Below are 13,981 nucleotides of genomic sequence, written 5' to 3'. Positions count from 1 at the left end.
CAGGCTGGCTTCTGAGCAAGGACCTTCGGATGGGGACATGCTTAACCCTCAGCCCCAGCTCCCCGTGCCATTTGCCAAGGCCGCAGCCGCCTCATTCCTTTGGTTCCTGCAAGCCTTCTGAAGAGTCCTCTGCAGTCACACAGGGACACCTGTGACAGCCAGGAGGGCTTCTGCCTCCAGCTGAGGGCCTCGGCAGGTGGGAGGGGCTTCCCAGCAGCTGGCCAGGTGGGCCCTGAACTGGCTTCTCCCCATGGAGGCCTGTTCCCCTCTTGTTGGAGAGGGTGACTGACAGTAACCTTCCAGTGGCCTTACCACCTGTGCCCCACCCAGACCGATCAGAGCCCTGCAGGTTTCATGGGGTGATAGAGAAGACCAGGAAGTGGCTCTTCCCTGCTTTGGGGATCCCAGGTCCCTGCACAGGGCATCTAGTGGGTGGGGACAGTCCATAGTTAGGAGCCCAGGGGCCTACAGAGTCCTTTTGGACTGCATCCTGAACATTAGGCCACGAGCCTCTGGGTCTTGTTTAAATCTATGGACAAGGTTGATATTTTCTCAGCATTGCAATTTAGCAGCAATTGACCTGGTTAGGTTTAGGCTGCAGGTTCCCATCTGCCTTCTGGGGACTGTGGTTCCAATGTTAGTCTCGATTTTGAAGATGGCAGTGCTGTTTGGACTTTTCCCGGGTGTGTGTGCCAGTCAGCAGTCAGCCTGGGACCTGGAAGGTGGTCTGTTAGTTTAGTTCTCAGCCTTTGCTGGGATAATTAGGGTGAGATCCTAGCATCTGCAGCTTGGAGCTGAGCCTATTCGTTTGTCAATTCCCTGCAGTATCATTTTCCTGATCTCCTCTGGGACTCCCTTTTCTGTCCTCCAGCTGGGAAGCTGGTGCTTTAGTTACCTTGTTCTGCTTTGCGTGCTTCTACGACTGTGTCCAGGGCCACCTGCCAGGGGGACAGAGAAAGAAAAACACACAGGATTTGGCCCACACTTTTGGGATCACAGCTCCTCCTTTGAGTTTTGACTCGGCAGCTTTCTCTGTCCAGGGTCACCTGGCAGGGGCACAGACAGAAGAGCAACACGCAGGGTTTGGGCCACACTTTTGGGTTCACAGCTCCTCCCTCGAATTTTGACTTGGCAGCTTTCTTTAACTGCTGCTGCCTCTGGTTGCCATAGGACTGCTTATGGGCTGAGGCACAAGGCAAAGAAGAAAAGAGAAAAAACAAAAATGGGGTTTCTGCCTTCTCTGAGCATTAGATACTCCCTTTCTGCTGCCTGAGTCAGGACTAGAATTCTTTCTGTCCACGCCCCAGTGACTCCTTTGGAGTTCCAGGCTGTATTGAGTTAGGCTGGAGGAAAACATTGGGGAACTCACTGCTGGTTGGCTGGTGCTTCCAAGTCTGGTCTTCTTCCCCATCTGCCTGCTCCTCTTTAGTTTTAGAGGCCTCAAGTAGCCGCTCCTTGCATTCTGTCCAGGTTTTGTAGCCGCGTTCAGTGGGAGAGAGAGGTGGAGTGTGTCTACTCCATCTTACCCGTTACTGGACCCCTTCTCTCCGCCTTTGGGAGGATGGTATTACCTTGGAGCCAGATTTCTAGGTGAGAGTGCTCCTCCAGTTAGGCTCAGAAGCCAAGGAGAAATCAATAGTAACCAGTACAGGAAGAGCGGGTCGCTACTGGACACTGTGTCCAAAGGTGGGCGTCTACTGGGAGCCAGGGTGGGGTGATGGGTGTGGGTGTCACTCTGGGTCCCAGCCTCCACCCAGCCCCAGACTGTTCAAGGGGAAAGCACCAGCCTTGTCCTGGGCCAGGGAAGGCTTAGAGCCCCTGCCCATCCCTGCTGGCTGCCCATTGCTGTGGCTGTGCCCCTGGGGCTTTCTGTGTCTGCCCAGGAGGGGGTGCCAGCATCAGCCAGCTTGTCAGCCAACGAGTACTTTTTAAAAGTTGCCTTAAAAATGAACATAGCCAGCTGGACATGGTGGCTTATGCCTGTAATCCCAGCACTTTGGGAGGCCAAGGCGGGTGGATCCCTTGAGGTCAGGAGTTCAGGACCAGCCTGGCCAACATAGTGAAACCCCGCCTCTACTAAAAATATAAAAATTAGCTGGGTGTGGTGGCACATGCCTGCAGTTCCAGCTGCTTGGGAGGCTGAGGCACGAGAATTGCTTGAACCTGGGAGGTGGAGGTTGCAGTGAGCCGAGATCGTGCCATTGCACTCCAGCCTGGGTGACAGAGCAGACTCTGTCTCCAAAAAAAAAGCATAGCCGTGTCACAGGAAGTTTGGAAAATAAAAGAAAATTAATACCATTCCTAATCCGTCTCACTAGACTATAGTAACCTCTGTTAGGATTTGACAGTATTTCCTTTTATTTTTTTCAACTATTATGAAATAGTTCATATACACAAAAAAATACGTATACATATAGTATGGATGTTATAAAGCATGATAGTCGTAAGTTAGCCCTTGCGTCTGCACCGCCCCCTTACTGCAACATTCACCGTGACTGGGAGAGCTGCCTTTCTGCTCCTCACCCTTCCAAGCTCATCCTGCATTTTCGTTTTCAATGCACAGTTTATGTAGTTGTCGTCAGCATAAATCCTATTTGGAGCCTGACTTTTGTGCTGCCCAAAACTTGGCAGGGCTCAGTTGAGGGCACTGTGGCTCAGGCCCCTGTGAGGCAGCTGAGTGCTCCTGGGAGGAAAGATGGGAGCTGCGGGTCTTGGCCTGGGTGCTATTGGAGCCACACTGGGGATACCTCTGCCTAAGAAGCATTCTGATGCTGCCACCCACATGGCCACAGGCTGCTGGGGACTGTGGGCAGCTTTTGGGGCTGGGTGGCGGGTTGTCCTTGCTCATGTCCCATCTCCCTCGCTCCCCGCCACCCCAGGAGAAGGAGCGGCAGCGCCTGGAGAACCTGCGGCGGAAGGAGGAGGCCGAGCAGCTGCGCAGGCAGAAGGTGGAGGAGGACAAGCGGCGGCGGCTGGAGGAGGTGAAGCTGTAAGTGGCCTGGCTCCCTGGACCGTGGCCTGCCCCAGCCGTGGCGGGGCTCCCCCTGACTGTCCTGTGCCCCGCAGGAAGCGTGAGGAACGCCTCCGTAAGGTGCTGCAGGCCCGCGAGCGGGTGGAGCAGATGAAGGAGGAAAAGAAGAAGCAGATTGAGCAGAAGTTTGCTCAGATCGACGAGAAGACTGAGAAGGTGGGAGCCTGGGCTCTGGGGGACCCAGGCAATTCAGACTTAGCCCAAGGGTTAGGACTGGACCCCTCAGGAAATTGCTGATTTGTCACTGTACCCCTGTACCCAACTCCTGCCTGCCCCACAGGCCCTGGAGTCCACTCTGAGCTCAGCCGAGGGCTTCCCTGGCAGCCCTTTGTGAGTCGGATCTGACACTCAGGCAGGACCGGCTTCTGGTGTCCTCTCCCTGGGCGGTGGGAACAAGCCAGGTGTGCAGGGGCAGGTGGGGCCTGTCACGCAGAGTTCTGGGCCCCACTCTGCAGGATTGGATGTGGGTGCTCCAATGGGCACGTGTGGGTGGGCTCTGCAGGCCAAGGAGGAGCGGCTGGCGGAAGAGAAGGCCAAGAAGAAGGCGGCGGCCAAGAAGATGGAGGAGGTGGAGGCGCGCAGGAAGCAGGAGGAGGAGGCGCGTAGGCTCAGGTGGCTGCAGCAGGTGCGAGCGCAGGTGGGCCTCAGGGAGGAGGTGGGCGGGGTGGGCACCGTCTCAGCACCATGGGGCCCTATTGGGTGCACCCCGCCTTGTGGGGTTGACCCAGACCATCTTGTTGCTTCATGCCAAGAAGGAGGTTTCCCAGAAGCCTCCAGGGCGGGGATGGTGACCAGAACCTGCCTCTCATCTTCTGTAGCAGCAGTAGTTTGAGGGTTAAGTGCTCATACTTGGAGCCAGACTGCCTATCTCAACTCTGCCATTTATTAGCTGTGCGACCTTGTGCAGGCTGCTTGACCTCTCTGCTTCCATGCCTTCAAGTAACAGTGAGGGTTAAATGTGTTAATGTCTAAAATGCTCAGTAGGGTCTGACGCCTGCTGAGCGTTCTATGCAATTGCTGTTACGGTCCATTCCCTGACTGTTCTGCCTATAAGAGTAAGGACCCAGCTCATCCCAGTCAGTCTTAGGACTCTAGAGAAGGCAAATCCATCATTAGGGCTTATGTGACTAGTCACCAAGTTCAGGTATTTACTGTGTGCTAGGCACTGTTCTAAGTGTCTTGTGCCTATAAATCCAGCAACCCCATGAAGTGTAGGAATAACTGCGGTCTCCGTTTTATAGACGAGGAGACAGGCCAGAGGGTTTAAGTGCTTGCCCGTTGTTTCACAGCTGGCGCGTTTGGCTCCGAGGTTCCTTTCTGCTAAATCTACAGCAGCAGCGGTTGTCACGAGATGCCTTTTCAGGCTGCTGCTGGTGGTTCTGGCAGAGCCTTGCCCGGGATGTCCCACGGCACCATTCCTGTGTTGTCCGTGCTGGTGGCTGATAGGAGGGGCACCTGGGCTTCGGGCGAGTGGGGCTGCTGTCCTGCCTCTGGCCCTGGCCCAGCCACAGCACCCGACCTTGCTCTCCATTTCAGGAGGAGGAAGAGCGGCGGCACCAAGAGCTGCTGCAGAAGAAGAAGGAGGAGGAGCAGGAGCGGCTGCGGAAGGCGGCCGAGGCTAAGCGGCTGGCGGAGCAGCGGGAGCAGGAGCGGCGCGAGCAGGAGCGGCAGCTGGCAGAGCAGGAGCGTCGGCGGGAGCAGGAGCGGCTCCAGGCCGAGAGGTGAGGGACCTGCTGGCCCGTCTGCCTGCCCTCCGTGTGTGTGGAAGAGAGACGATGTGGCCCTTGCCTGGACACAGCCCCACCTGCATGCGAGGGTTTGCAGGTGCTTTCCTTCGCACCAAACCCAGGGGCCTACAGCTAGTGGTCCACCGGAATACACTCCCCATTGGCTATGGGCGATCCAAGGAGTGATGGGTGGGCTTGCTTAGGGCTTGGCTTGGTTCTGCGTCCAGCTGCATGTGCTGACCTCTTTGGTGTCTTTTTGTAACTGGCAGGTGTGGTGCTCAGAGGATGAGCTGATATTTCTCAGCAGGGCCACCGTGGGCATTTTGGGCAGGAGAGATCTTTGTGTTACATTGCAAGTGTTTGGCATCCTTGGCCCCTGTCCCCACTAAATGTGTCTCCCCTGGTGAGGACGATAACTCAGATATTTTCAGACTATTCTCCTGCCTTGGGAACCGTGGACCCAGGAGCCCTGAGATCTTTCAGCTGTGCAGATGCAGTAGTCTCTGTACAACAGACATGTTTAGTTTTACGGGCATTTGTCCAGGGCCTGCCCTGAGCCTGGTTGTTCTGGGAGTCGTGGGGATGCCAAGGAGGAAAAGCCACACTCACTGTTGGTCGGGAGATACGTGGGATCCTGCATCTGCGCGCGCAGTAGAGCACAAGGCTCGTGTGTGTGAGACACGCAGGCCCCGTAGCTGTTCCCTCTCCCTCTCTACCTCCTGGGAAACACCGGGTAGCACTTTTTTCCGTGTCCATCTTTGTGGGTGGCTTCAGGCTTATCAGAGCAGTGAGAAGTCACAGCCAGAGGGCTGCACTGCGTCAGGGCTGCTTGACGGAGACAAAGCTGTCCATGGTCCTCTGGTCAGAGTCTGGGAAGGCGTAGGGTACGGCTAATGTGGTTTGAGACTTGCAGGGTGCTGGGCAGGGCAGGGGGCTTTGAGGGTGGCGGTGTGATAGTCACAGTGTTGGCAGCTTTGGTGGGTTACCCCAGCTGCATGCTTTACACCTGTTTCCTTGTTTAGTCCTCAGCTGAAGCCCATGGTGGCATGGGAGCCAGCAGCTCCACTTCACACAGGGAGAAACAGGTCCAGAGAGGTTAAATGATGTGTTCAAAGTTGTGAGCCAGTGTGTTGTGGCGGTGACTCCAGAACTCATCCACAGCCCCTTGTTCATGCTTGTTCATGCTTGTTCATGCTTGGAGCCGGTATCTGCCCTGAGGGTTAGGATAATTAGGGGTATTGTGGATCATCCCATTTGATTCTTGTGTTGACCCTGGAGGAAGTGTGTTCTGGTCTCCATTGTATAAAAGTGTTATGAGGCTCAGAGACCTAAGTTACAAGGAAAAGTGGGGGCCAAATGTTGGGCTTCAGCTTGTGTTCCCTGCACCCTCAGGTGTGCACACTTCTAGCCTCCGGGGCAAAAGCGCAGCTCTTGGCTCTAAGCTGGTTGCCCATTCGGCAATCCCACCGTCTAAGGTGTGTCCTGCTGGCTGGGCTGGCTTCCTCAGCAGGGATGGGAACAGGGCTTGGGCTGGGGCTCCACTTCCTGTCCTAACAGGCTCTTGCTGGGTCCTCAGGGAGCTGCAGGAGCGGGAGAAGGCCCTGAGGCTGCAGAAGGAGCGGCTGCAGAGGGAACTGGAGGAGAAGAAGAAGAAGGTGAGGGGAGCTGGGTTGCGGGCTCCCCTGGGGTCTGCCCTGAGCTGTGGGCTGGTCTAGACTCCTGCGGCAGGGGCTGCCTAGGGAGGGGAAGGAAAGGGAGGGGAGGGAAGGGCACCTGCACAGCTCCCTAACACCCCATTGCCGCCTGGTTCCAGGAAGAGCAGCAGCGTCTGGCTGAGCGGCAGCTGCAGGAGGAGCAAGAGAAGAAAGCCAAGGAGGCAGCAGGGGTCAGCAAGGCCCTGAACGTGACTGTGGACGTGCAGGTGCAGCCTGGGCCCCAGTGGAGAGGCCCTCGGGCGGAGGGGCCCAGTCTGATTATTCTCTTCCCAGTAGCTAGAGGCACAGGCTACGTTAGGCCCCTAAGGAAAAGGACAGATACACTTGGCCCAGTTGTTTTTACTATTTTTTGTATTCTTTGTTATTCTAAAAGTAGAATTTGTTGAGGTGGGGGATAAAAAGGAACTAAACCTTATAAAAGAGTATAAAGTTTTAAGACAAGGGACCCTCAGGAAAACTCTACTAAGCCCATTGTATATCCTTGTAGATTTTTGCATATGTAACCCTTTTAACACACACAGATATTCTCTGTCTCTCTTTTTCACCCATATACACACATATTTAAAATGGGCACTTACCATTTGGTGGCTTGATTTCCAGCCCCCCACCCCTACGGTTTTTTTTTTGCTAGGCATATTGTAGACATCTGTCTGTTTCAGCACAGGTAAATTGCTTAGTTTTGAGGGCCGTGTACCTTCATTGTGCTGGAATTCAGCCGGCTCCTCTTGATGAGCATTTGATCTATTTTCACTTCAGTGCTGTTACCAAACAAAACATAATGTTTTCATTGCAGCACAGTTAAGATGCGGAAAACTTGGAAGTTAGTATGGTATCTGTCAACGATGGATGGTTAAGTTGCAAATCCTGGAGTCTCCTGAGCGGTTCCCAGGAGGATTCTAGACACACTGGCCTGGAAGAAAGTTTGCAATACACCTTAGCATGAAAAAAGGGGACACAGAGTAGCGTGTGTTCTGTGACTTTTTAAAATTAAAACTAGGCCTGGTGCAGTGGTTCTCGCCTGTAATCCCAGCATATTGAAGGCCAAGGCAGGCGGATTACTTGAGGTCACGAGTTCGAGACCAGCCTGGTCAACATGGTGAAACCCAGTCCCTTACTAAACATACAAAAAATGAGCCGGGTGTGGTGATACACACCTGTAATCCATCTACTTGGGAAAGCTGAGGCATGAGAATCTCTTGAACCTGGGAGGTGGAGGTTGCAGTGAGCCGAGATCACACCACTGCACTCCAGTCTGGGCGACAGTGAGATTCTGCCTCAAAAAAAGAAAAAAAAGTGATCCTGCACCTTTTGTTTCTCCTGTGAAATGGGAGGAGGTGAGCAGTGCCCCAGTGCTCCTCGGTGGTGAGAGACTGGAATGCCGCGGAGGGAGCTGATGGCCACATTTGTTTTTCCAGTCTCCAACTTGTACCTCATATCAGATGACTCCACAAGGGCGCAGGGCCCCTCCCAAGATCAACCCAGATAACTACGGGATGGATCTGAATAGCGACGACTCCACCGATGATGAGGCCCATCCCCGGAAGCCCATCCCCAACTGGGCCCGAGGTAAGCAAAGCCCACAGCTCCCTGGGAGACTCAGGCCCTCCCTGGTCCTCACCTTGAGGGCCCTGGAAGTAGTGGGTTGGCTGCTATGGTGTTGGGAGGCTGCTGTGTGCTTGAGTTGGCGGCTCGAGGCTCTGGCCTTGGGCATGCATGTGCCCGGGGGAGAGTGGGGCACCCTGTGGTCATTGTGCTCTCCTGAGGACCAGACCTATGAGGTTGGGTTCCTTTGTTCTCAAAAAAATATATGAAATTGCACTGGCCTCGGGCACGGCATATGCTGCTGGGTGTCCTGACTTGGACTGGGCCCCTCCTTAGCGTCACATCCAGCCAGGCTGAAGAGACTTGGACCCAAGTAAGCCACCTGGGGCAGGGACAGAGCTAGAATGGGAAAGGGTTTAGGTGGAACACCAAGCTGGAGCCTGGGGCCTCTGGCCAGCTGGGGGAGGCAGGAAAGGCCCTGAGGAGTGCGCGAGGCACTTGAGTAGGATCTGACCTGGAGTTTACAGGCCCCAGCATTAAACAAGAACGTGGGTGAGCGTGACTGCAGTGCCTCAGGCCTGAGTGCAAGGCCAGCTTGAGTGAGCAGGGTAGGTGCTAGCAGTGGGTGCTGCCAGAGTGGATAGGGCCAGTGGGTACCATGGGTGCCTTGCAGTGTTTGCTGAGCTGGAAGTCAGGGAAGGGCGCAGACGTCCCAGAGGGAAGGGCCTGGAATCCTATAGCTGGTAGGCACTCTGCAGAAACTTGTTTTTGTGAGTTTCACCTCATCTGAACCCTACCGTAACTGGCATGTGCTTTAAGCCTCTTAACTGCTAGTGTCAAGTTGTTTGGGAGATGGCAGTGAGCAGAAGCCAGATTGCTTGCAAAGCCACCTAATCGGAGGTGACTTTGAACAGCTTACTTAAATAGTTTCCTCATCTGTGAAAGGGGGGTGATGACAAGACCCAGCTGAGGAGTTGTATTGAGAGTGACATGAGTGAGCTCACGGCTGGCCCTTAGAGCCGCACCTGGTGCTGAACAAGTGCTGGTGCATGTCTGGCCTCCTGATCCCCTGGGTCTTCCTCAGCCCCGTTGTCAGGACTGTGCGCTCCCACATCCACTGCCCAGAGGCCCCTCAGTATTGTGCCAGGGCCTGTGGGGTCTATGAGAAGCAGCTGGCCAGGGTGGTCGAGGATGGCATCCTATGCTTAAGCTCTCGAGCTTGGCTTGTCTTCACACATAGGCTCTGCCATTGTTAGCTGTATGCCTTTAGGCAAATCTGCTGAATGGGAGAATACAGAACCTGCCTCCCAGGTGGTGGTCGGGACAGGTACAAGGAGTGCCCGGCTCATGCAAGCTCTCGAGGACCTTGTACAGGTTAAGCTGCCAGAGGACGGTAGGAAGGATGTGACACAAGGGCGTTCTCTGGGTTTGATGGTGGTACAGGCAGGGGCAGGGCTAAAGAGGGTGACAGAGCTCTCTGTAGGGAGGCTGGAGAGGGTGAAAGGGCTCTTTGCGGGGCAGGGGATGGGGAGGTTCATGGAGAGCCCCAAGGCAGTGTCTGATCTGTCGTCTCCTGTAGGCACCCCGCTCAGCCAGGCCATCATTCACCAGTACTACCACCCACCGAACCTTCTGGAACTCTTTGGAGCCATTCTCCCGCTGGACTTGGAGGATATCTTCAAGAAGAGCAAGCCCCGCTATCACAAGCGCACCAGCTCTGCTGTCTGGAACTCACCGCCTCTGCAGGGCGCCAGGGTCCCCAGCAGCCTGGCCTACAGCCTGAAGAAGCACTGAGGCTGGCCTGCGTCTTTCTTAGCAGCCTCACCTCTTATCTATGTCTATCTATCTGTCTGTCGGTCTCTGTCTTGGTCTGTTGACCTCCTTCTTGGCATGCCATTGTGGAGGGCTCGGCCAGGTGTATATAAACGTCCTCTGTGCTGGGTGTTTCTGCTGCAGGTGGCAGGTGGCCCCAGGCCTGTTTGGAGGATGGGCTGGGTGGGTGGGTGGGGAAGAACCGGGCCCAGCCCTACATGACCTGCAGACAGTGCTCTGTAAATAGTTGTTTTAATTTAGCTGAATGTTAGCGTTTTAGTCTTTGGCATTTTAGTGTTTGGGAGGTAGATTAATAAAGTATATTCCTTCAAGCCTGCTGTTGATACCGTGAAGACTGGGCGCCTCAGCCCTGGCCCTGTAGCGGTGTGTTTTGGGCCACCGGTGGCCTGCAGGACCAAGGTACTGTTCCATCACCTGCGGCGTGCCTCAGGATCACCGGGTGCAGACACCCGCCCTCGGAGATGCTGCTGCAGTGGGTGGTTCCACTGCCTGGATAACCCCTGAGGAACACTTCAGTTACTGTCACGATGGGGCAGGTGGAGCTCCTCCCTGTTTTTTGGGGTGCTCCCTGTTTGTAACGGGAAAGTTGCTCATTGGGAAAGACCTGTGTCTTGACACAGCCCTGCCACTTAGTCCCTTACCCTCTCTATTCCCCAGGCTCCACCCTTGCTGCACAGGTACAAATGGACTTGAGAACATCTGTGTGCTGGTGAAGCATGAGGTCTGAGTAGAAAAGGGGTATCCCTTGAGACCACCTTGGGACCAGTGCTTGCAAGCAGCGAGATATTTCCCCAGCAAAACCAGGCAGCTGCCAATTAAATGCTTAGCGCCAATGAAAGCTGGCTGTGGTCCTGCCTGTGAGCTGTCTGCTGCTGCCTTCTGAATGCATACATCTGCTACTCTAGCCCGGGGTTGCCAAACTATGGCCTGTGGGCCAAATCCAGCCACAGTCGGTTCTTTAAAGTTTTATCGAAACACAAGCGATAGAAATGCCCATTTCTTTACCTGTTGTCTCCAGTTGCTCTGCTCTGAGGGCAGTGTTAAGTTGTGCAGCAGAGGCCCATCCATGCAAAGCTGAAAATGTTTTACTATTTGAACTTTTACAGAAGTTCTGCTTAAGGACAAAATAAAGCCTAAATCCAAGAATACTTTTAAAAATGAGGAAATAGTGAACACAATAGATAGAAGTCTGGAAGTTTCTACCCATGCCAAGAAAAGCGTTTTATGGTTTGTTCAAATATGTTGTGCAGTTCAAATTTTTTCCCGATATTCTCTGACTAGACACTTGTACTGAGTAAACTGGCGAGTGTGTCTGTCTAAAACCACAATATCAAAATATCACTTAAAGCATCTTTACATAGTATGTTTAAGAAAAAGTTATTATTCAGCAGAAAGGTAATTGCAATTGGTCTGCATATTTATCAACACTTGGTATTGTCTGTTTCTTATTTTAGCCATGCAAATAGGTGTGTACGGATATCTAATCATGGCTTTAACTTGAATTTCCCTGATGGCTGATGGTGAACATCTTTTCATGTACATTTCTGTCATCTGTATATCTTTGGTGAAGAGTCTTCAAATCTTTTGTTCATCTTAAAATTGGATTGTTATGTTACCGTTGGGTTTAAGAATCTTTACATATTATGGATACAAATATGTTGTCAGATACATGCTTTGCAGTATTTTCTCCCAATCTGTAGCTTGTCTTTAAAAAAATTTTTTTTTTTGTAGAGATGAGGTCTTGCTACATTGGCCAGGCTGGTCTGAAACTCCTGGTCTGAAGCGATCCTTCTGCCTTGGCCTCCCAAAGTGCTGAGATTGTAGGCATGAGCTGCCATGCCTAGCCCAGCTTTTTGTTTACTTACCAGTGCTTTTCACAGAACAAAAATTTTAATTTGATGAAGTCCAATTAATTAAATTTAAAAAATAGAGTGTGTTTTTTTGTCATGTCTAAGAAACCATTGTCTAGTCCTAGGTCCTAATTCTCCTTTGTTTTCTTCTAAATGTTTTTTATTTTACATGTTACATTTAGATTTATGATCTATTTTGAGTTAACTTTTTTTTAAGTATGAAGTTTATGTTTTTTGTTTGTGTTTAGGAGCATATGGATGGATGTCTAATTGTTCTAGCACCATTTGTTAGAAAGACTATCCTTTCTCTGCTGAATTTCTTTTATATCTTTGCCAGGAGTTAGCCATATTGGTATGGGTCTATTTCTAGACTTTTTGTTTTCTCCCATTGATCTGTACCTCTCTCCTTTTGCCAATACCACATAAATCAAGATGACTATAGCTTTGTAATAAGTATTAAAATCTGGTAATATAATTCTTCCAATTTTATTTTTCTTTTAAAATTATTTTGACTATTGTATCAGTGTTACCTTTCCATTTAAATTTTAAGGTTAGCTTATCTACAAAAGTCCTGCTGGGATTTTGATTGGAATTGCATTAAATCTATAGATAAGTTTGGGGAGAATGAACATATTTATGATCGTCTTTTAATCTGTGAACATGACGTGTCTCTCCATTTATTTGCATGTTTAGTTTCTTCAGCATTTTATAGTTTCAGCATACAGATCCTGTACATATTTTCTTAGATTTGTAACTATTTTCTTGGAGCTGTTGTAAATGGTTTTGTTTTTCTGATTTTTGGTTTCCACTTGTTCATTGCTGGTGTATAGAAATACAGTTGACTTTTGTGTCAACTTTGTATCCTGTGATGCAAGTAAAGCAGTACTGAGGGGAATTTATAGGGCTCAATGCCTGTGTTAGAAAAAAGGTCTCAAATCAGTGACCTCAGCTTCTACTTTAAGAAACTAGAAAGAAAAAAAGAGCAAATTAAAAGTGTACACAGAGAAGGGGAAATCATGCAAGTAGAGCAGAAATCAGACATTAGAAAAAGAAAATACAGACAATTAATTAACCAAAAGCTAGTTCTTTGAGAAGCTCAAGAAAATTCTATTTAGACTGATCAGAAGAAAAGATAGATTACCAATGTCAGAAATTAGGTAGCTTCACTACAGATTCTACAGATATTAAAACAATAAGAGACTATTATGAACAACTTCTAGGAATACCTTTGACAGTTTAGATGAAAGCAATGCAGATTCCTTAAAAGATACAGATTAGTTTACTTAGGAAGAAATGGAAAACCTACACAGCTCTATGAAAGATGTGTTATCACAAAGAAAACGGTAGACGTAGGTAGGTTTAGTGGTAAATGTTGCCACATGTTTAAGGAAATAATACTAATTCTACACAACCGCTCACATGAAATATAAGAGGAAAGAATACTCAGTTCTGTCTCTGAGGCCAGCATTGCTTTGGTCCCCAAATCAGACATTGCAAGAAAAGAAGACAATTATCCCTCATGAACATCAACACAAGAATTCTTAGAGTTTCGTCAAGTCCAAGTTAAATAAAAAGGATTACACTTTTTGTTGTTGTTGGAGACAGGGTCTCACTCTGTTGCCCAGGCTGGAGTGCAGTGGTGGGATCTCAGCAACCATATCCAAACCACACCAATATCCCTTTCATTTTCAGGGTACTTTCTGACCTTGGTTAAAACTGCCATTTCCCCTAGTAATCAGAAAAGCCTTATTGTGGGGTTTTTGATACCTTTTTATAGTTTTATGTTGCCTTCTTTGTTTTAAGGCATATATGAAGTTGCTTCAAAATTGGGAACAAGAATTGTCACATTCTTTTGTTTTTTCTTCATATTTTCTCCATATTTTTCTTGTTCTCTTTTGTCCTCCAATCCTGGGAGGAAAGTAAGTGTCATGGGTGAGGAATTTCCACTTCCTGGACCACTGGAGTCTCTGGGACCATCCACAATCCCTCAGCCTGGGAGAGTGCTCTGTTCTTCAGCATACTAAAAATGGCCCTAGCCTGCCCTTAAATGACTCTAGAGGGGTCATTCAAGTGTACGTTTGTATGTAAGAAGATGATTAATATGTCAAATGTGGCTAAAAGGAGCCAGGAGGATCTTTAGACACAGTAATCTTTAGACACAGATCTTTAGACATATTCCCCCAGCCACCCTTCAGAGGTGGGGAATTTTGGTTCTTCCCTGGTAAATCTCTGTCAAATTACTAATTATTGATCTCTGATAATTACTAATTATTGATCCCTACT

The 13,981-nt window shown here is 50.5% G+C and overlaps 1 protein-coding gene across 2 annotated transcripts in view; it reads left to right on the top strand.

The window, feature by feature from the left end:
* Positions 1-13,285, top strand: part of INCENP (inner centromere protein) — a 31,290-nt gene extending 18,005 nt beyond the window's left edge. Inside the window, exons 11-18 of one of the 2 annotated variants that reach the window (XM_050756892.1) lie at positions 2,880-2,989; positions 3,067-3,187; positions 3,534-3,668; positions 4,568-4,752; positions 6,335-6,413; positions 6,572-6,679; positions 7,889-8,039; positions 9,595-13,285. In XM_050756892.1, the coding sequence (XP_050612849.1) occupies positions 2,880-2,989; positions 3,067-3,187; positions 3,534-3,668; positions 4,568-4,752; positions 6,335-6,413; positions 6,572-6,679; positions 7,889-8,039; positions 9,595-9,809 (1,104 nt within the window). In that variant the 3' untranslated portion in view covers positions 9,810-13,285. The remainder of the gene's footprint in view (positions 1-2,879; positions 2,990-3,066; positions 3,188-3,533; positions 3,669-4,567; positions 4,753-6,334; positions 6,414-6,571; positions 6,680-7,888; positions 8,040-9,594) is intronic. The other variant, XM_050756893.1, reaches the window with a different exon arrangement.
* Positions 13,286-13,981: the final 696 nt, after the last annotated feature.

This window comes from Macaca thibetana, chromosome 14, assembly GCF_024542745.1.
Source record: "Macaca thibetana thibetana isolate TM-01 chromosome 14, ASM2454274v1, whole genome shotgun sequence".
Classification (NCBI taxonomy): domain Eukaryota; kingdom Metazoa; phylum Chordata; class Mammalia; order Primates; family Cercopithecidae; genus Macaca; species Macaca thibetana.
The sequence above is the reverse complement of the archived record's forward strand: the minus strand, read 5'-3'. Positions and strand labels throughout refer to the sequence as shown.